Raw genomic sequence first — 23,582 nt, forward strand, 5'->3', positions numbered from 1 at the left:
GTTAACTGACTATCTAAAATGGAAATTACTGACCTGGCCAACAGAGCAAAGAAGTGATGCTGCTCTGAAGATAAAACTGCACACAATATTTCCCCGTTCCCCCCCACCCGCCCCATAAGACTGTGCTCTCTAATGGAAGGGGGGAGAAAGCAGATAGATTCCCCCTACGTTCCAGACCTGTTCATGTTTGCCTGAGCTCCATGTGAAGTCTGTCACCCTGTCTACTTCTGTACGTGTTTGTGCTCTGCCCCTGATGCATCCGAACTGCCTCCACATATCCTCTAACATTCAACAGCAAATAATATCTTTTAGATTGGGGGGTTGAGGAAGAATTTGCTTCTCTCCAGTTAACAGTAAATACAAATGATGGTTGCCCAGGAGTAGTGTAACTCCAGACAATAAAAAGAAATTATTATTAAGTCACCAATACCTACAGTACTGCTTGTTCCCCACTCCACCTCGAGCCCATGTTAGCAGATGTAGGAAATCTGCATTTGACATGCACGTTTGCATACATTTCCTGCATGTGATTCTGAAGTTGCAATATTTTGATTTAGTACCATCCAAGGCTGCAACACTGGATTACAACAATACTGCATGATTTAATACACAACCGCACACACAAAAAGCATACACACACACACGCATACGCACGCACCCACAATTCCTGTTCACATTACAAAAGGAAGGGCAAGGTCCTCTGGAAACTGACACAGGGACTAACAAACATTACAAAAATATTACACTTTGTAAATATCAGTTCAACCCTTTCAGCTCGGTGAATGGGGGACAGGGTGGATGTGAAGAATGGGTTCATTTGGTGGAATACCTTAAACATTTTTGACATCAGTTTTAGTTTTGAGACAGAGATTATCTCATGGCCATTGCTGGCTAACGCAAAATTGATGCGTTAGTGCAGATTTATTTATCCAAGTTCTGCCCTAAGTGATTTTATACTCACATTTTTCACATTATAAACAAGACTCTACTGTTCTATTCACATATTCAAGTTTAACTCTTTCCTTTTCAAAGCACTAAATCTTCACTAAACGGTAAGTTACCCTGCTCCACTGTCACATGAAGTTATTTTCCCCAGTTTTAAGGCCTTCAAATTTTTCCCCGACAGTTGAGACAAGGTTGGGGGTAGGGTGGGCACAGCAGTATAACACCCCTCATTTTTTTCCCTTTACTTCCATCTACAAAACACTTCCCTAACTTTTTTTTGTTTAATATAAATGCAGCTAAGTTACAAAATAATATACAATTGCAAGTAAAGCATGAGATGAAAATTGAAATGACATCACAAAGCGAACACAAATATTGCAAAATGTGCTTTCATAACTGCAAAATAAAAACAAAACCAAACATAAGAGGTAGCTTTCAGAATCAACGACCCCAGCTCTGCCAAGGCAGGCCGTTAAAAAATACCAATTTTGGTAATGATAATGCACAAAAACCACCGTAAAATTACTTTTGCGGCTGTTGTGGCACTTTTGCACTCTCACCGAGCATGCGATTCTTACACCGCATGTCACCGATCTGCGGCATGGCCTTTTAAACAACCTATCCGTTTAAAAAACAAAAACCTCCAACCCAACAATAAAAGCTCATGAGGTCACAAAAAACCGAGGTAATTTCAAGTAAAATGTGCTAAACAGAAATATTCAAAATTAAAACAAAAACAACCAAACCCCCCGAAAGCCAAATACAAAGAAAAGCCGTCTTTTACCATTCACTCCTTCATAGCTTCTTGGACGGAGGGCTGAGCAAAAAAATTAACTGGTATGTTCCTGTTTTGAAACATGGAAAACAAAACCAAAAACAAACGCATTTCCCCATACAGAGCAAAGCTCTTGCAGCCAGACAGGATGGTTTCTAAAGGGCTCTTACTTTAAAAAAGAAGAGCACTGTTGAATTGCAAGGCGTGGCATAAGTGGAGACACAAAAGTGAGCTACTGAGCAGCATGATACAAACAAAATCCATCACCTGAACTTGTGAATTACTCCCCTCTCCTCAAATTTCTGACACATTTAGGTCAAACTGACAGGTTAGCATTTAACCATCCTGAGTCACTGTGACGCATTGCAAGCCATGGGGATATATTGCATGTGTTTGCAAGTGGCGGGAATATGAGCTCACCCATCATTCCTTCAGACCCCTGGCAATACCCAGGCACCAGGGGGCAGTTTAAGAGCATCTTGAACTGTGACTCCCTCATCTGAAGACACACTTGTCCAACCACTGGGATTTGACAAACAGGCTGGAAGTTTTTGCCCTTTCAATCTGATTCTAATTCCCTCCCCTCAAAAAAAAAAAAAATAAAAAAATGCATAGAAAGGTCTTTGGTCAGGAGAGAGGGTTGTATCCTAGAGGCAATTTTTGCAGCCAAGTTCTAAGCTCTTGAACAAACTGGCTTCAGCCCAAAATATCCAAGTAGCTTTTATTATAGCAGGACAACCACCAGCACCAACCGACTTGGCCATAAGAGTAGTGACATTGATCAAAACATCCAGGGCAACTTTCCTTGCATGAATGAGAGGATCAGCAGCTGTCAGTTTCTGATCATTCCAAGTGGTAATGTAACAAGAACTTTACTAATTGAGGAGTGTGATTGAGGGGGGCACTCTGAAGGCATCCTCCATACTAGGTTGAGAAGTCACCCTACCTGTCCTATGTAGCAGGATAATTATTATCCTAGTCTAACTCACCAGCATGCTCCTGACACCCTGCACTAACAGGCATGCAAACAATCTGAAGCTCACTTAGTTTCCATCGTCAAATTTATTTTAATAGTTTCCTTCAAATTGAATTTTTATTCAAATTCATTTTCTCCAAAACAGTTTTTTGTTTTCAGATTTTATTAATAAACTGAAAATGTTTTCAGGAAACTATCTGCCATCTGAAACACAGCAGCCCAGGGACAGAGGGGACAAAAAAAAAAAACGAAACAAAACTGTAGCGAAGTTCAGGTTTATTTTACTTATGCCCAAGTGGGTGCAACATGGGCCAGGGGGACAGCCTTCCCTTGGCTGGATCTGAGCAGAGACCCAGCAATGGCGCCGATGCTCCAGATAGCAGCTCAGGGTGGCCCTGAGGCCAGGGACTTGTCACCCACCCAGGAAGTAATGGATGGGGCACCCAACGGCGGAGCCCCGGCCAGAGTCCTGGTGCTGATGGCTGGGAGGAGAGGCCCGGCACTTCCCGAGCTGGGGGGGCTGCAGCCTTGATGCTAGGGCTTTTCATGGAGAATGGGGGCACTGGAGGCCCACGGGGCTGCAGGGTACCTTCCCCCCCCCCGCTACTGCTTGGGATGCACCCTGCCCTGGCACTGGGTGCCCAGGCGTGGCATATCCTACTGCTTCCTCCCCTGGCTACAGCCCCACAAACTTGCCTGCTGCTGGCTCTGCTCTCTGAGAGCCACGCACCAAGCTGAGCCATGCTGTGCCCATGGGCACCTACAGCTCACCATCTTCTCCACCTGGGACCAGTGCCCTGCTCTGAAGGGGTCATCTCCCTGGCCCCCTTCCTGAGGAAAATTCCAGTTGTGCCCTAACTTACGCCAAGCTGTGCCAGACTGACTAGTGATTCCGGCTGCAGGCACCAACAAGGGTGATCAGCATGTTCTGAAATTCAGGGTGTCTCAAGTCGGGCAGGCAAAAAACCAAGGCTCCCAAAAATCACTCGTGACTTGGGGAAATCTTGACTGCAATGTGACCCACCACATCATTCGCACAGCTAACGAACTTCCAAAGCGTCCAGCCCGTCATGCTGAGCATCATCTGCCCTGGTATTTCTGGGTACCCCCAAAACAGGGACATTCAATCTAATTTGGGGGGGAATCCTCTGAGGGAGATTTTAACGATAGGCATTACACTGCCACCTACTGGTGAGGCTGCACGAGAAGCAGCTGAATAAAGCTGGGTGACTGAGGGCATGTCTACACTACAGCTGCTACAACAGCAGAAGAGGTTTTTCCTGTTGCCGTAGTTAATCCATCTCTCCGACAGGCGGGTCGATGGAAGAATTCTGTCAGCCTAGCCACATCCACACCAGGGGCTAGGTCACCCTAACTAGAGCGTTCAGGGTGCAAAATTTTTCACAGCCCTAAGCAGTGTAGCTGGGCTGCCCTCATTTTTAAGTGTAGACGAGGCCTGAGTCAATTAAACCAATGTGGCAAAAACGGGATGAAAAATTAAAACCAGGAAAGGAAAACCTCCCAAAAATCTCAGACCCCAAAGCGTGCGCTGGACTGCCCCATTCCTCCCCTCCACACATTCACCTGCTCTTTCCAAAGCCCTTGGCGTGCGTAGTCACAAAACATGAGCAGATATTTGGCTATGCCTCAATACTGATGCATTTTCTCATCGACTGCACAGAGAACCCAAAAATTAAAAAGGGAATTATTCCCCCTACCCCACACAAACACCTCACGAGCCAGAGACAAAAACGGAGAATCCCTTTAGTAAACAACAACAGAATAAAAGGCCATGGATGATGCATTTTTTTGCCCAGTCCTTCATGACTTAAATCTTCCCCCTCCATGTCCCTTAAACATAGCAAAGGTAGAGATAGGTCTTCTCTATCCTCCAGTCAGTGGGGATCTCCTCTGGTTTGTGGCCCTTCATGTGTTTCTGCATGGCAGACAGGCTGGGGCAGTACTCCAGGCAGATAGTGCACTGGTAGGGGGAAGCGCCATTGTGGGTCCTGAGATGTTTGATCATGGCAGAGTAATCTCGGGACCTCTGGTGACACAGCTTGCATTCAAAAGGCTTTTCACCTGCAGGGGCAACAGGGGGAGAGAGACAAAAGAAGGGTGAGGCGGCGACCACACTGATTTGTCTGTGCTACTTACACAGCTGCCCATCCCTGAAGTATCCGGGCACCTCGCTGTCTTCAAGGTGTTTATCCTCACCGTGCCCCAGAGAGCTGAAGCACAAAGAGGTTAAATAACTTGCCCCAGATCACATAGGGAGTCTGCTGTGAAGCGGAGAATCAACCTGGGTCTCCCACATTTCAGGCCAGTGCCCTAAATGCTGGGCCATCCTTCCTCATTATGGCCTTGGGATGTGGGGAGGGAAGGAAAAGGAAGGTGATTTTCAGGCATAACAGGGCATTTGAGACTGTGTTGCCTAGAGGACAGGACACTGGATTTGAGCCTCAAGAGAGCAGGGTTCCAGTCCTAGCTCTTCCGCTGGCTTGCTGCGTGACTCTCCCTTATCCATGCCTCAGTTCCCCCTTCTGTGTAGTGGGGATAATGATGCTCATCTTCTTTGTGAAGCACTTGGAGATCTATGGGTGAAACATTCTATATAACCTCTAGTTGTTCTATATTTTGTAGCGGTCTCCACTGAATGTTTTTAAACCAACCCGAGTGTGGTGGGCATTATGACCCAGCGCACGGTGAGCCTGGGGAACCCATTGCCCCAAGGTATCATGGTTAGCAGGATTAAAAAATGATTGGGGCTTTACATGAAAAAAATTGAGAAAGGTTAAAAAAAGACAGCGAAAGCTTTGGGAGAGCTAAAACCCCTCCCGGCTTCAGGGCATGAGCCCAACTCGGACTCATAGGGGTCAGGTGGAAACTTCCCCCGAGGGCAAGTTATCCACCACTGCAGTATTTCTTGCACCATCCTCTCAAGGCACGGGAGCCAGATATTGCTGGGGACAGGCTGCTGGCTAGATAGACCCGGATCTGATCAACTCTGGTAACTGCTATGTTCCCCCATGGTACCCAGAAGCTAGGTCCCTGAAGGGAAGCTGAGCTCTGCTCCGGCTCAGTTGCCCGTATTTTGGGGTTATTGAATCTCAGCAGACGCCTGTGAATCATTTTGATAACATATGAGGCTGGAGCCGAGATTTCAGGGACTCGTTTCAATGCAGTAATTAACTGCCTGGCCTTTCTGATATTGATACTTGCTCTGTGCACAGACACAGCGAATAATGAAGTAATGAACAGCAAAAGTGATCTAAATATTGATCCACTATTTACAATAGTTACATGCTGACGCATTCAGTGATTCATTAGCCCCAGCAACAAGCCTGGATTCCTAGGGAACTGCAGCAGCCTTCCGAGAGCAAGTGCCCATGATTCAGGCCACTTTGGATGTGGGAAATAATTCAGTATTTAAGGGATGAATATGACCATAATGCTGGATGAAAACACATAAGGGAGAAGAAAACTCTCTAGTGCTTCCCAGACTTGCAGCTATCCCGAAACGACAGGGTAGCAGTGAGTTACCCAGGGAACCTGTACACTGGGGTTAGGTGTGACATGCACCAAAGGATGGCTGGGTACTTTGACTTCCACTTGGAGCTATCATTAGACCTAGTAATAGGGACCTCGTTTTAGCTACTCCTAGCACCTGTCACTGCCCTATGTCAGCACAGGGCAGGAGAGCCACGTCCTCATGCAGGAATGGAAGTGAGGATGGCCCTGCTGAAGATGGGGGTCTCTTCCAGTTGCAGCTCCCTGCATCTTCCAGTGGCTAGAGAGCCCCTGCAACTCTTTCTGAGCCTGCCATGTAGAAGGCAGATGGTAGGTGGGGATGCACCATTTGATGGCTTGGGTATTCAGCCAGGTCAGCTCCTGCATATAGTAAAAGCAGGAAGAGGGAGCAGCACTGCTTAGCTCTCTTTATTCTCTCTCCAGAGAGAGATGAGGGTAATTGTTACTAACCAGCCCTAATCATTTCAGTATGACAAGGAGTCTGGCCTATCCCTTCCCAGCCCGCCCATGACGCCCGCAGGCACCTTGCACAGCTTTCGTTTGTGCTGGCAAAGGGGAAGGATTAATTTTGAAAAGCGGCTGGTGGCTAAGGGCGCAGGGGGCTGGAGATGGGAGAGGTAGCTATGAAGTAAAAGTAAAGGGGAAAGTCTTAAGTGTATTTTCATTTGTCCCAACTTTATATTGCTCTCACGCCCCTCAGCTGTCAAATGCCCAGGCAAGATGTAGTTCTTTCCACAGCACCTTTTCTCTCAAAGGATCCTGAATTGATACCTAAACTAGACCCAGGCATCACATCATCCTGTCCTGGGCTGGGGCCCAGCAGCTGTTTAACAGCGCACATGGCAGGGCAGGGAGTGAAGATACCGTGTTCGACAGAAACTGCAGGAGGAGCTTAGGGAAACAGTGCAATTAGCAGCATAGAACTTCCTGAGGACACAGGAATTAATGTCCCGATTCTTGTGCAGAACACCCAGGTTAAATAATTAGTTTGAAAGCTGGGTGCTTTCAGCAGTGTGACATCCCGTCCCACCACTTGTGGGCAGCAGTTCGATACCGGCTCAAGGGAAGAATGGTCCCTGGCGAACCCCTCACTGTGACCCTAGCTGTTCCATGGAGGACTCCCATCCAAGCGCTGAACCAGCCCAGCCCTGTTTAGCTTGTGAGGTCTAAGGGGATCACAGTCCATGGCGGCGCGGCTGCAGGAGCAGCTCACTCACGCGCGGCTCAGCGGGACGGTACCTGTGTGCACCCTGTAGTGGGTCTCCAGCTGGTGCTTGAGGCTGAATTTCTTGCCGCAGCCGTTGCACTCATACGGTTTCTCTCCAGTGTGGATGCGCTTGTGGCCTTTCAACGTGCTCTCATCCCGGAAGCAGCTGCCACAGAATTCACACTCGTAGGGGTGGTCACCTGGAGTGACACAAGCACGCGGTTAGAGACAGCGGAGAACACCGCACAGCATTACGCAGCCCTCACAGCCTGCGCCCGCACAGCTCTCTCTGTGCTGCCCCCACCTCTCGAAAAGCCACCTGGGAGGTCTTAATCACCACAGAAGGTCAAGGGGAAGGAATTGACAGTGGTCACTTCACACACCCATGACATGCAGCTGGCTCTGGGGTGGAACGCAAGAGATGCCTAGCAATGAAGAGCAATGCTGCGCAGCACCTTCAGACTAGAAGGGAAGAAGAATCTTCCATCCAGCCGGAAATGTAGGGGGAGTAAGCATCCAAGCAGCAATTTATCCAGAGCAGTGGGGTTACACACGTTCCTTTCTTGGCTCAACACCCAGAAGGGATGGAGATACTCGGGATAAGAGGCCACCTAATGAAACTTCAGCGCCACCTCTTGCTGTACATTATTATTTGGCATTAATTTAGACCACCTTTTTGTTCTGTTTGTCTAGTGCCTAGCTCCTGGGGTCCTGGTCCATGACGATGGCTCCTAAACCCTACAATAATACAAATAATAATATCACCACCATCCAAAGGTCCCAGTTGGGATCAGGGCCCCATGGTGCCAGGCGCTGCACAAACACAGCAGGGAGAGACAGCTCTTGCCAAGGGGAGAGGAAGAGGAGGGGAATAATGATAAGATCTGGCTGTTACTTAGGCTAACAATGGGCAGGATATGAAGACTCCCACTCGTTTGTAATGATTGACTAGTTATTTACTGCTCCTGCTCTGGCTGGCTGATTCTTTGCAGGTACTGTGGATTTAGGGGGCAGAAGAGGACTGGGTCATATGGACCAGTTCAGAGAGCAGACCAAAGGGCTGTCCAGTACAACAGTCTTCCTCTACTCAAACCATGCCCTAACTCCTCCCCTCCCGTCCCCATGTCTGTTCCTCTCATTCCCTCACCCCCAGATATGGCCTGTCAAACAGGAATGACAGAATGACAGTCATCCCTCCTGCAGTTCAGTAGGATGGGAAGGACCCGCTGCCCTGCTGCACACAGGAGACCCTCGACCTCGCTGATTGGGTTGGGGAAGTGCTAACGAGGCAACCTGCCTCACCATCTAAGCGCAGCAGGGGGGGAAAGCGTCGCAGAGCGAGCTGCTTCTTACTGGCTCCAGGGAACAGTGCCATGGCAGAGAAAGTAAAGGCTCTCCATCACAGACAAGCCTGCAAAGAGGTTACAGGTCTGCCAGCTGCTTCCTCAGGCATTGTGTCCCATCTCCAGAGAGGGGAATCAAATTGGGGAACCACCTGCCTCCCCCCTCCCCCAACAAGCCTCACTGAGGCATGAGAATTCCAGCAAGAGAGAGGTGTGATGGAAGGCCCACTGCTCCCCTGCAACAGAGGGCTTTGTGGGCTCATTTGTCTGCCAAAGAGAGGGTCACACACATACCTATATCGGGGAGCAATCACAAGCCATTTCCCTCTTGCTCTCCAGACAAATGCGATGCCACCCAGGGCCAAAAACTTTGGGTGTTTAAATATTCCAGATTGGGTGGCTGATAAATGTACTTCAGTTTAGCACCAAACTCAGAATTATCTGAATGAAAGGTGAGGGCTCCAGCTACTTATTTATTACAGAAGTGAAGGCAAGGACAATAAAGATAGATTGATTGCCCAAGACTTTGTTCATGAATATTTAAATATCACTGATTTGTCTTGTCACTGTAATTACAATTTCTCTGTGCTGCATATCCTACAACCACAGTTTATGGTAAAGAATGGCCAACTGTATTTCACTTGTCCTACTGCAGATGTGCAGAGCTGCCAAGCGTGTAATGTTCCTCGCATTTCATACATTTTCTTCAGCTGCTGAAGGCTTAAGTCATCCACAATGACCTACGTTTTTTCATTATCCCCATGTCAAACTGCACTCGTGCTTGGGCATAAATTGTCCTTCTAGTTATATACTCAGATGCCTGTGCTTTCACTTCCTCTTTAAAATGATATTTCACTCTCTTTTCTCTTTAGACCCTCCAACAAAATCCGCCCCTCCCAAATGAAGACCTTCCTCACAATAAATTCTGATTTTACATTAGCGTTTCCAAATCTTTCAGGCAGCACTAAATGGTTTTTTAAAGCATTGTGTATAATAACTCTGATATTCCACATTATTTTCTGATTGCAGGAGACTAGCAGAGAGCTCACATGGTTTAAATGCATTTGATCCTTAAAAACCACTTCGTGTACACAGCTCACGAGAGGGGTTTGAGGCGCGGATGGCAGTTTTCCCTGTGACAAGAAAGGAGGGAGAGGGTTTCCCTCTTTGGATGCTTTTTAAACGTTCATTTGTACACAAAAGCTGAGCCCAATCTGGTATAAATAGGGATAGCTCCACTGAAGTCAAGCTGCATTTATTCTTTATTCTGTGTTGGGCCAGAGCGCTCAATGGTGTCAATGAACCTGGTTCTATCAAGGTCAGCCCATCAACTGAAGATCTGACAATTCCTGAATTTCTAACACAGAATCAATGTGTTTAACTATGATCACAATCACTAGATGTGCTGGCCCTATGGTGATGGGTTCCATATATGAATCTATCTAGTAATACAGATTCTTTTTGAAGCGGGGCAGCAAATGGTGACACAATGGTGAATTTTGAGATTAAAAAAATCCATTTATAAAGATGGAGCTCAGCTCTGAAAACATGTGGCCAGCACCTGAGTTGGTGGAAAACAGGCATAATTTGCGGATTTATACCAGCTGCACATCTGACCCAGGAGTTTTCTGTGACAGAAGCGGGAAGCCTGGGGGGTATTTAAATTTCAGAATTATTGTTTCAGTATTCCATTCAGCGCCTTGCTCAAAAATAAAAGATACTGGAGTGCTGGCTAGGCCCCTGTATGAGAACTTGCAGAATTTGCATTTGTTAAATTAATTTTTTTAGAAAAATGTGTGAATGGAAACCAGGTGAATAATTCACATTAACACCCAGCCACTGGTCTGAGTGGAGTTTTTTCTTTTTCTTCCCTCCTCTGCTGTTTCTTTAGAGCACCTTGGTACTTTAAATGAAGTGTTAAACTCAGGAGCTAGTTTGACAGGATCTTAGTGAATTTCATTATCAACCTGATCACATGTTAAAGGAGTTTAAATATGGAATCCTGAGAGTCAGACCAAATAAAAGGAAAAGGGAAATGCCCAGCACCCGGCCTGTAATCCTGACACAGGGAGCTGAGCAGACCCACGGCCTTGCAGCATGCGCAGAACTGGCAGCAGAACTCAAAAAATCCAATTTGTGGCATGTTGATTAACTTTGTAGGGCCCCTTAATGAGCTTGACATTAAGTGCAGGACAAACGGGACTAATTAGAGCCCCCACTGGCCAGCCTTCTGCACCTGTGACCCTGGTTTTATATTGTACCTGGTGTATTTGTTAGTCTACTGAACAACCAATCGCAAGGCCATAAAATGCCTTTTCTACACAGCTGAGAGTTTATTATATGATCAGCCGTGTAAATCAGGGATCCATCAATGCCAAGGACTCCGCTGGCCTGCATTACCAAACACAGCTGCTGATACTCAACATGCAGCATGGGTGGCAAACGGGCTAGGAACAACGGAATATTAATGAGGCAAGGCACTGTGTGTGTATGTGTGTACATACATACACGAGAGAGAGAGAGAGAGAGAACACACACATACCAGGCTTATGGAAATCCAAGCATTAAATAATTACATTTTTTGCTCATCTTTAAATAAGAGGTCTGATTTAAAGACAAAAAAACTTCCGGGCCAGACACTCAGCTGGTGAAATTGGCATTGTGCTGTTGAAATTGATGGAATTATGTTGATCAGCACCAGCTAAGGATCTTGCCTTCACCTTTTCCATCTGGAGTGATGAAGGGAGATTATAGGGACGTTTCTAAAAGGGAAAGAAGTTAGGGTTCCTGGTGTTCACAAGAGATGAGGAAAAGGAAGGAAAATGGCAAAAGACACTGACATAATTCACACTGTATCTGGAAAATATTGTAAAAAGAGTTACTAGTAAGAGATGTAACAGAAGCTAGAGGCAAAAGGCCTCCTGCATTATTACACAAGCATTAAACACCAAGATTGCAACCCATTGTTCTAGGTGCTGTATATACACATTGTAAGAGTCCCTGTTCCAAAGAATTGACATTCTAAGTACCTTAGACAAAGGGCAGGAGAGTGTGTTAATTATCTCCATTTTAGAGGCAGGGAACTGAGGCAACGAGAGATTAGGTCACTTGCATATGATCATATGGGGAGCCTGTGGAGGAACTGGTAACAGAAAGCAGATCTCCTGAGTCCCAATCCAGAGTGTTAACCAAAAAATCCACCATTTCTCCTCCATTATCTAGCCCTATTCTCCCATCTCAGTACAGCATTATTCACTAAAAAAGTATGTCTCCCTGAAAGGAACACCTAAGAGATGCTGCTAGACACAGTAAGGGTTGTGTCCATTTGGTTTTGTTTAATTTAAGAGTGGGAACCCCGCGTTCCTATTATTCACTATGGCACAGCCGTCTCTGTATCTCATGGAGGTTCCAAACCACTGCATGGATTTTCCCCAGCACTCAGTGTTTTGGGTGGTAGGGGTAAAATGCACTAAGACTGGAATGCTGTTGCTGGATCCTTTTTAAGCTTTAAAAAGATGTGTGAACACACTCATATTTAGAAAAAGTGGCCACATTTTACATGAGAAGTGCAATTTAAGCAAAGAAGAGGTTAATACATGATTAATAGATGTTTTAATCAATGGATAATCAATTAACCTCAACTGCTAGAAGAGGGCTTCATCCTCCCTGATTGAACTAACCCTTGTTATCCCTAGCCTGATTCTTGCTTGCATATTTATACCTGCCTCTGGAAATTTCCACTACATGCATCCGACGAAGTGGGTATTCACCCAGGAAAGCTTATGCTCCAATATGCCGGTTAGTCTATAAGGTGCCACAGGACTCTTTGCCGCTATTACAGATCCAGACTAACATGGCGACCCTTCTGACAATTATAGATAGTGAGAGTCCAACAAGTCAGTGGATTGCTTGCTATACGCACATCTTATAACCATCTAAACACTTTCTACTAATATGCTTATAACCATCTATAGGCTACACCAATGTCTAACATGCTTATATCATCTATTAACCATCGTTTATTAATCCTTTATAAATGTACTCAATTTAAATGTGACCAAAAACCTTATGCCAAGCTTTCCTACTGGTAAAAGAGATCATCTTCAGAGAGGTCTTTACAGCTAATGTCTCCTTCCCAAAGGGTGCATCCCTGGGCACTATAAACTCAGGAAGAACCAAATGAGATTTCCTTGCATCCTTAATTTGTCCTAAACAAAAAGCCAAAAGGTCACCAAGGAGACTCTGCGAGGGGGGGGGGGGGAGAGGTCCCAGAGCCCAAGCTCCAGCCAGAGCCCAAACACATACACTGTGATTTTATAGCCCCACAGCCCAAGCCCCATGAGCCCAAGTCAGCGGACACAGGCCAGCCATGGTGTTTTATTGCCATGCAGGCAAACCCAGAGTATCGATGGAGTAGTCAGGGAGCCGTCGCTGGCTCTCAGCATTTCTCCTCCTCCTTGGGCCCATAACTGTGTTGACTTTGCTATGAGCAAGGCTTGGAATTTTGCAGGGGCCAACGGATTTCAGGCTGACTGTGGTCCTGGGTTCTGCTAGACTTGCCACAGGGAGAGCTCTTTACTTCCACGTGGTGGAAGGAGGGTCATGACAAGGATTTGGGGCACAGGTAGTTCTTGTTTTTCTCAGATTCACATCATCAGGCCTGAGGGGCCAACTCAGGGTTTGGCCGGGCTTATCTGTGGGTCTGGGAATCGGCTAGGAGCAAAGCTTAGATGGAGAATTTGGATAGGATATTGTCTACGTGGATATTTGAGTCTCCCCAAGGCAATGGGTCTCATGAACTTTATCCTCATCTCAAGTAGTCTCTGTCTGCTGCTCTGGGAAGCTCTGGTGCCAGGAGGGTTACACATTAGCAGGACACCCAAGTTAATGGACCCAGATTAAATGAACAGGCTCAAAGGACTGTGATTTGAGCAAGCTTTTCCCAAATGAGAGTCCAAAGGGAAAAGAATAGCTACTCCACCTCCAGGTCAGCCTCTCTGGGCTGGGGAAACGGTATATTCTGAGGCGAGCCCACATCACACCATGCACCAGCAGCATCCATCTGCCAGGATTTGGTGTCACAACCTAGGTCAGATGATGGACTCACTGCACTGACGGCATAAGGCGGAGGTCCTGAGACGTGCCTGCAAGGTAGCTGCCTGCACTGGAATGGACATAGCTGCCAAGAGACTCTTTCCTGGGCACTGACTGGCATTTCCTCTGTCCATTTCTTCCTGTCATTATCCTATTGGGGGGTGACAATTAAAATAGGTGGAAACAGAAACCTCCCGGTTTGTGGGCAGCCTGATTGTAAGCGGCATATCATTCACCACTCCCACCAACCTGCTCTCTCTTGCTAGGGCTCCAAACCCCACAGCCATCTTGCTTGCTGGAAGGGAAACATGAGCCCTTCAGGGAAATATCCTGAGCTGGGGACCATCATGCAATTACCTTGGCTAAATTCATCCCAAGAGGGGCTGAGCAGACACATTTCCCACTGATCTCAAGGGAGTGGTGGGTGCTTAGCACCTCTCAGGATTTGTCCCTGCATTTGCACACTCAGATTTCTTATTTTCTGATTTCTGAACATACTTTGCTGACCTTCCCCAACTCTAAAACTTAGCTAAGCAGAAGGGGTGTGTCCGGAGCCTCTCCATCCTGATATGCACTGAGTGCTCTCCGCTCCCGCTGGCATCAGGACCAGGACTCTGCCCTTTCCCACTGTGAAAATACACCCAGCACATTAAGGAGACAATCCTCTCTCTCAACAGTGCCTGAATGAAAACACCCAACCACAATTCCCACTGGGCTGAGGCTGGTCACCCAGGGGAGAGGTATGTGAAATCCAACTAAAACTCACCTCCTCCTAGCACAGGAGATTTTGTTTTCCAGCTGAGAGAGAAACATCCCCTGGCTAACGTAACAAATGCATCTGACCCCAGATCAGTAGTGAGGAGGGAAAGGGAAATCTAGATGCCAAACTCACCTGCTACCACACCCAGAAATGAAACTGCAAACAAATCAAGCAAGGAAGAAAATGGTTTTACCTGGAAAATGATGGGAAGAAAACATTTCCCCCACCCATCTGCAAACAATTTCCCAATTCCCAGACAAAGTAATTTCAATCCCTATGATTCATAACAAGCCTTCAAATTACACACCAGCCACTACACCATGCAGAGCGGTACAGTCCAGCTAATTACTGAACTCATCCATAAGTCACTGTTCTCCTGTGATTCAGGACATAGTATTTATACACATTCATGGGGTGGGTGAGGGTTAGTACTTCGATCCTCACTGGGGCACAAATGACAGGAAAGATCATTGCTTAGAGAAGACCCTCTTCCTTTTTACACGATATAGTTCATCTCTTGCAAGAGAACAAGCCAAGCCATGAGCAATAATCAACTACCACCTGTTCCATGTTTGCACATGAATGGTTTATAGTACAGCAAACTACTCCAATAAATTGGAGGCAGTGTTGTCCATGGGGGACTGGAAGTCAGGACGTTTTGGATTTATACCAAACTATGTTAATAACTTGCTCTGTGGCCTGGGGTAAAGTTAATTCATTTCTCTGTGCCCCAGTTTCCCCAGATGTAAAACGGGTGTAATAACACTTGACCCAGATCTGTGAAGTGCTTCGAGGTGTTCCGACGAAAGGTCTTACGCAAGCACTAAGCTTTCCACTTATTTGAAAAGGAGCTTTTGATTTACACCTTGGGGAATGCTGTGCTGTTTAAAGAGACTGAACACCATGTCCTAGACAGTTTTTCCACAAGGGGACAACAGCCACGGTCAGCAGGTGTCATCTTTAATGTGTTGTCAAGAGTCTGGTGCAAACGACCTGATGTATATATGCGGCTAGAAGGGGTGAGAAGCTTCTGCAGCAGACTTTACAGTTGGGAAAAGTAGCAGTAATCAAATCTCAGGTGAACTCTTAACCACAGCTATGGTTACTAATGGGAGTGGAGGGGCAGTTTAGAGGCACCTATGCTAAATTAAGATGAGAAGGATAACAGAATTACAGCAGCCATCACCCTAGCCCTTCTCATCCACGGGCCTCAAAGCAATGTATGTGAGTTAATCCTCACACTCCGCCTCCCTTAAATTAAGGTTGATAAACAGGGCTGGATTAAGGCACAGGCATGAGAGGCCAATGCCAGGGGCCACGGGCTCTGGGAACCAGGCTATTCCTGTTGAGTACAGCAGGCCCAGCCCACACAACCAAGCAGCTAGCCCTGTACTTGCCCAACAGCCAGAGTGTGTCATCCTGGAAAAGGCTAAGGACTAAAGAGGAAACAGAACAATATCCCTCAAATTGCCTATACACAGAAGAACTTCCGTGGAAGACCCTATATGTTTGGGCCAAAGGTTTTCCAGAGCGATTAGTGATTTTGGATGCCCGACTGGACACACCATAAAGAGGCCTGATTGTTAAAGGCCAGATGGCTCAACACGTTCTGAAAAACAGCCCCCTTTACAGCATCTCAAGCTGGGAAGCCAAAGTCTCCAATGAGTTTTGAGAATCTCTGCCTTTTCACTCTACTTTGAAGGCTATGGATCCCCTTCCCAAAGAAAGGCCACTTTTCATTTGTAGAATTGTAGGCTTTAAAAATTACTTTCCTCAACATTACAAGTCTTATATCCAAGCAGTGAGTTTTCAAATTTAGGGTGCACATGTTGGGATTCAGGGGCCCAAACACCTGTTCTAGGTACTCAAGGGCCTTTAGGTCAGCTTATCTGGAACAGTGGATGCTCTGATGTAAGCACTCTGATTTGAAACTCCAACTTCCAAAGACCAGGGCTGCTGCTCACCTGTTTTATATCCCATTTTTACTAGCTGTAGGTAGAAGGATTTGCCCAGTGGAGTCTAGCAAGCTGCTTCAAGTGCCTTATAAAAGCAGAAGCAATGGCATTATCTTCTAGAGTTCGAACAGGCATCCGTTTCCCATGTTTGGGTCTCAAAGACTGTCTGAATCCACCACACGGCCCATCCAGGTCCGTGGTTTGACTGCCCCACTGCTCTTTCAAGCAAAACAGAACTTGCCTGGAACATTTCCCGGCGCAGTTTAAATACCACATCCACATAGCAGAGGTCACTATAATCCCATTAAGGCGGGGCACCAGGCCGATTATGTGCATCTAGTGCTTTAAGCCGATGAGGTACATTCACCCCCCTACTAATAAGGTCACATGCCACGTTACACAGGATAACAAACTTACTGCACGCCGCTTAAGAAACCCAGATGAGTTCTACTGAAGAGTGACGTTGCCTTTAATTTATATTTAAAGGAAATAAAAATAAAAACAAAAAAAAAACCCCATGCCCTCCAACTGCTCCCACCACTTCTCTTTATCACTAAATCTCCACTAGGAATCCTTCATTCGAATTTCCTTTTCCTGGTCATGAGCCCAACCCATCAAGTCTTGGAAGGGTGGTATCCACTACTATGAAAGACAGTACTTAATAGGGTGAGAGCCATACCCCACGCTTGGTGTATCCAGCCAGAATTGTTTTGCTGGTGTCTCTCCTCCCCCAGCTTGTTTGTTGCATCCTCTCCAGCCGTGCAAGTAGGCCGGTATGCTCTGGTACGCCTTACCAGCGTGCTGTAGCCGGTGTGGGGTACCAGAAAGACACTGCAGCAGCCCCGCCGGAGGAGAGGGCTGTGGGGCGGGGCTGTGGGTTCTGCTCCTTTCCTTGCTGGGAGAGGCAGCAGCAGGGAAAGGAGCAGAACGCTGTCAGCTCCGGCAGCTGTACCACCCCCCCAGCCTCACCCCCACAGCCCTATCTCCTGTGGAGCAGGATGACGACAGAGCCTCCCCCCAGCCCCGGGTAACATGGGATGGATGTTGGGAGGGAACAGGGAGAACACGGGCTGGGGCGGTGAAGAGTCACGTGGGGAGGTCACGTGCCCCTTTAGCTGGTGCCCCGCCCACTGGATTTTACTTGCACCACTGGCTGTAACCTACAGTATGTCCAGGCTACAGTGGTTCAGCGATGGTGCTGTGACCATACCACTATAGCGTAGATGCACACTAGGTTGACAGGAGGGGTTTTTCCATGGGTGCAATTAATCCATCGCTCAGAGGCGGTAGCTAGGTTGACAGAAGAATGTAACTTTGTAACTTCCCTTGCCCTAGCTGCATCTACATTGGGAGTTAGCTCAACTAACTATGTCAAAGAGAATGCAACATTTTTCACAGCCCTGAGTAACACAGCTGGGTCAATCTAACCCGGTCCATAGCTCTTTGGGGCAGGGATTGTTGTTTAACAAGAGTTTGCACAGTGTCTAGCACGACAGGATCCTAATTCCTAACTGAGATCCTCAGGCACCATCATATAATGACGACTGCCCAGCCATTACACTAATTTACCTAAGGGAGGAAACGGGGAAAGTTGATGCTAAAGAGCAGCAAAAAAAAAAATCCCTAATGGAGAGTTATTAGGCCCACCAAGGGAAGTGACAGAAGCCTCGCCGCTGGACACCCATAGGTTTACACTAGACAATGAACTGGGGATGCACTGTAGGGAACAATCCCGTAGCGTCAGAGGTGGTGCACTAGATGGGTCCTCCTGGGGCTGTTCCACAGATCCCTGTGCAATGGCTTGTGAACACAGGGCTCCCTGTCTTGAGGCTCAGGGCTCGCACTGAGGCCCGCTCCCTATCCCCTCGCAAGGGCAGGCAGCCACCTCCTGGAGCGTTCCAGTGGGATCTCGTCATCGCCACAGCGTACCTGTATGTGAGCGTAGGTGCCGCTTGAGGGCGGTATGGCTGGGGAAGGTGCGGTTGCACTCGCTGCAGATGTAGCTACGCACTCCCGCGTGCACTTCCATGTGCTGCTGCAGGGCAGTCTGCGTCTGGAACCGCTTCCCGCACAGCAGGCAGAAGACGGCCATGTCAGTACCTGGGGAGAAAGGCAGAAATTCTCATCAGCAACCTTTGCCGCAGATTCCTCTGGCATGCTGCCGCTTCTGCGGACAGGATGCTGGGCTAGATGGGCCACTGCTCTGAAGCATTTTGGCCATTCTTTCTTACTTGCGATTGCCCTGTCCAGGCAACATGCGCTCCAACGCAGCACCATTCAACCCAAGGAAACTGTCATAGGAAGGGACAGACCTGAGCAAGCTACTGAAACAGACTAGTGAGAGAGCATCAACTCAAAAGCACTTCGGCACAACCAAAGAGGATGGCACGGATTGCGTCAGGTCAATGCTTCTTGAAGCGCTTGCCAGTCATATTGCACATTAGCTCGTTACCCCTCGACGGCCAAAGCCAGCTCTGTTTATTTCCCTGTAATAACTCTCCCATTCTGAAAGAGCAGATGAAACGGCTTGGGTGGATTAACAGAAAACTGGGGTGTCGGTTTAGTACTCTCAAATGGAAACCATTGCATACCCATTCCCCATAGCTACCCAATCCCCAATAAAAATGTAGAGGTTAAAGGTCAATTTGAAACTCTATTTTTATTTCCCCGACACATACTTAGTGGAAACTTGACATCTACAGTTGTACCGGGCACTGGAAACTTGTAACACATGGTAAAGCAAATGGCAAGAGTTTTCCTTTGTTGGGTTGCAGAATAATACATGGCAACATTTCCATTCTATTTCTTGAGCAGTATGGCCAAAAACAAAGGGAGAGACTCCAATCCCTTCATATCTGAGCAGATACCAAACTGCACAGCTACACAGCGTGGCAACTATAAGATAGCTATAATGCAGTATCAAGAATGTATTATCACAGTACCCATACCTGATTAAACTGGCTGAGAAGCAAATTAAAAAATAAAGGTTATGAATGTTTATATGATGGCTTTCAAATTGAATCAGTTTAAATTGGAAGAAAATAACTTTGTAACGTGCATCTAGAATATGGAGCACAAGAAGTAATTGGGGGGGGGGATAAAAAGCACTTAACTTGGGGAGGGATAGCTCAGTGGTTTGAGCATTGGCCTGCTAAACCCAGGGTTGTGAGTTCAATCCTTGAGGGAGCCATTTAGGGATCTGGGGCAAAAAAAAATTGGCAATTGGTCCTGCTTTGAGCAAGGGGTTGGACTAGATGACCTCCTGAGGTCCCTTCCAACCCTGATATTCTATGAGTCTATGATTCTGAAAGCACCTCATTGGTGATCATGGACCAAGACAGAAAAGTGCTTTTGGTTCATCTTTATCTGACACTAATAATAAAATCTTTACATGAAGATAAAATCCTTCATCCTAAAGAATTCGACAAGACCTTCACATGCTACAAAGGAATAAGTAGCCTGATGAAATGCAGCTATCTGTAAGGCAGCTGGGGAGGGGAAATGTTGGCCAAATCAGGACACCATGGCAAGCTCGGATTCTGACAAAGAATGGCATGAGCTCTTTAGTGTCCAGGCAGAACTGTTCTGAGGGTCTCCTCTGGAAGAGTCATTAGCGGAACATAGATTCTTTCCTCCTGACCTGATGTAACAAGTCTTGAAATGGTCACCAGAAACCTTTTATGGAAATATATCCTCTGGATGATAAATGTAAATAGTGCTGTATATAGCACTTTTTACATTGCAAAGTGATTTTCACAGGGTGGGCCAGTGTAAGTGTCCTCATTTTATAGATGGAGGAGAGAGGGCAAATGACTTGCCCTTGGTCACACAGCAGCAGCAGAGTCAGAAGTAGAACCCAGGACTCCTGTTCCATCCACTGGACCACACATCATGTAGAACAAACACAGGCTTGGGGAATGGTGCAACTAGCTCAGGTGTTTTATGGTGCACCGGATACAGCTAGAAAGACTTCCATCTAAAGCCCAGCCCTGTAACTACAGGCTCGGCAATATCCCTACTCAGATGCCTCCTTTCCCCCTAACTACAAAGTAGCTATTTTTAATAGTTTTCTGCATTCCCTCTCGGACGACAATCATGCTTTGAACACCAGGCCTATACACCTCAGAGATCTAAGCAGGAACTTCTCTCGAGACACTGAGTATCTCTGTCCCCTTAAACCCTGATGTAAGTGGGACCTAGAGACATTGCAAATGGGAGTAGCTCAGAATTCTGCCCTAGAAACTAGAGGGTTGAATGTAATAAAATAACATCTCCATTATTACTTGAGATGCTTAAGAGAAATACAAACAGAAACTAAATCCTATGAACCACACACGATTATAAAGTTGGCTGCACCAACAGAAGAAACCCCCCCCAGATATTTACACACCACCAGTAAAAATATAAGACTTTTGTGTGTTATTAAACAATTCTTTTCATTTATGCATAGCTGATTGTTCAGAACCTAAGAGTCAGTGAAAATTGTATTATGCTGGGAGATTAAGCCAATAAATGCTACCTTTTTGGAGACACATTAAAATGTGGGGACTATGGAAATAAAATTATCTAGAAAATTGTATTAGCAATTCATTAGCAGCAGCAAGATGTGCAAGGTAACCACTGAATGTGCATTGCCCTTAAAAAATAAAAAAGCAAATTTTCCGTATTGTATGTGCCAGAAATTAACTCTGCAGGAATATTGTTGCAAGGCAAGTAGCGCCAGGCAAGCCTTCTCGGGCAAAAAAGCCACCACTGCTGCCTGTTAAAAAGTTAACTTGCAGGGCGGGTCAATATACTAGAGCATGCCTGTGCCAAAGCAGCAAATCTGTTCCGACTGCTGGTACAGATGGCTGGGTAGAGGCAATCGAGATAGGAACAAAGCAGCAGGTTTCCATGCCAGGCATCAGACAGGGCTGGCTCTGCATGCTTAGAGGGAATGCTGGCAGGGGAGGTCCGAGAAAGCAGGATGTCTGAAAAGACAAAGCAGGATGCGCCACTGCAAGGACAGGAGCTGTTGTCCTTGACAGACTGCTCAGAGAGCAGCCCACCTGAGTGTGAAGGGTTGTCTGTGGGTGTCAAGAGTCAGGTCTCCAATCTCTCTGAGGAAACCACGGTAGGTAGTAACTAGAACTGCTGGCCTAGGAATGAGGGCAGCAGTGACTAACGCATTGTGAAACAGACACCGGACAGCCGTCCTGGTTTGTAACATTGGGATAATATTAATGATAAATCAGACTGCACCATGCATATTTCAGTACCTTTCACCTGTGGATCGCCAAGTACTTTGCTAATGTTAAATAGGCCACACCTCTGTGAGGGTGGCAGGAACACTTATTTTGCAAATGGGGAAACTTGAGACCCGGATGTTCCCATATGACGACAGTCAAGATGTGAGTAATTGGCCCATAAATAGCAAGTTCTGAATGCTAGTCCTTTTCTCTCATCTCTAGGGAACACTCCCCCTCCCAGAGCCAGGACCAGAATCTAGGAGCTCTGTCTCCTGTTCCTTGTTCTAACCAGACACTGCCATCAGTTAGTTATTTAAAAAAACCATCTGAAGTAAATGAAAACTTACCAGTTATATCACTGACAACAATATAGAATTTTATCAGTGGCCCCCGGCAAGAGAAGGAACACACTGTACAGGTCTCTAAGCTTGACTTGAATGGCAGTGAAGGCAACAGAAATGCTAATTACTGGTGGAAAGTTGTGATTTCATTAAAGAGAAGTCATCCTGTGCTCACTTAAGGAAATTATGCTTAAATCTAATGGATTTTTAAAAATCAAACTACAGGATGACAGGCAGAAGGAACTGTAGGGACATAAATTTAGCTGTTAACATTTTGGTGCTTGTTTATCCTCAGTTTCCCCCTTGAGCACAAAGCAAATACATGGAATTAAAGGATGCCCAGGTTAAAGCTGTACTTTTTACCGTGCGTTGTACTATCAACTCCCTTGGTTGTACTCAGAAATTTCTGGGGTCTCCTACTAGTGGTTGATTTTCAGCACCCTGGGAGAAATCCTGGTCCCACTGAAGCTAATGACAAAGTTTCTATTGAAAATAATAGGGTCAGGATTTCATCCCTTATATTTAAATCTTAAGTATTTTTTGGTCTATAATTCTTGTTAGGTCATCTAGTGTTCCCCTTGGTTGCAAAAGCATTGTTCCCTAGAGTATATGTGATTACTTTCTTAACGCTTTTCCTATCGTATTATGCAAGGAAACCTTAACCCAGAAATCCTTTGCTGTGGTGGGTTAAATTCAGGCAATTACTCCCCAACGTGAAATGTAATTTTGCACAGGGGAAGGTGCATGTGTGCACACTGCATTGCCAGGCCTCAGGACATGGGGACCTCTCTTTCTGGAACATGCCTCCTGCCTCTGATCTCCAGGGGGAAAAATATTGAAGGAAGGGAGTCCTACTTGTTATCCATTGAGCTTGTCACAATGCCCACCCCATTCCTGTATCCCACTGCCACTGCTCCAAGAGAGACCTGGGACTCTTTAACAGTGCTTGCCTGTGCTCTGTGTAGCCTCAGATTCTCACCAGAGGAAGGCACTAAATTCACCCACAGAAAATACTTAAAATAAAAAAAAGAACGATGTTTAGTTTGAGGTGAAGCCAGGGGGCTGTCAAAAAGGCAGAGGAGATTTCACTGCACCGGGGTGACGTTCTGGATCATGAATCACAACAAAATCGCTATGTTTATACCTGTGCCGCTTCCATACAAATTAGATCTTGAAGGGAAGCAACAGACAGCGCGAGAGAGCTGAACACAGCTGGAGAAGATTTCAGGTGCAGCACCTTTTCCAACACAAGGCTCTTATTATCTTGAGCTATAAGCGTTTCCCTAATCAAAGGAGCAGAGGCTCTAAATATACAGTGTCTTTTTTGGTAACAGTACAGCAGTTAGCATGGGCATTAGAGAACCACAGAAGGTGTTGGCAGACCACTGAATAATTGTAAGATCGTGGCTACATGACTGACTTTCCAA

The 23,582-nt window shown here is 46.4% G+C and overlaps 1 protein-coding gene across 1 annotated transcript in view; it reads right to left on the minus strand.

Annotated features, from left to right (window-relative positions):
• Positions 1 to 116: 116 nt before the first annotated feature.
• Positions 117 to 23,582, minus strand: part of ZBTB16 (zinc finger and BTB domain containing 16) — a 177,141-nt gene continuing 153,675 nt past the window's right edge. Inside the window, exons 5-7 of the mRNA XM_084611800.1 lie at positions 18,516 to 18,686; positions 7,467 to 7,634; positions 117 to 4,778 (exon numbers count right to left, since the gene is read on the minus strand). Of these exons, the coding sequence (XP_084467926.1) occupies positions 4,549 to 4,778; positions 7,467 to 7,634; positions 18,516 to 18,686 (569 nt within the window). The 3' untranslated portion in view covers positions 117 to 4,548. The remainder of the gene's footprint in view (positions 4,779 to 7,466; positions 7,635 to 18,515; positions 18,687 to 23,582) is intronic.

The sequence above is a fragment of the Lepidochelys olivacea genome (genome assembly GCF_965140295.1).
Source record: "Lepidochelys olivacea isolate rLepOli2 genome assembly, chromosome: 22".
Classification (NCBI taxonomy): Eukaryota; Metazoa; Chordata; order Testudines; family Cheloniidae; genus Lepidochelys; species Lepidochelys olivacea.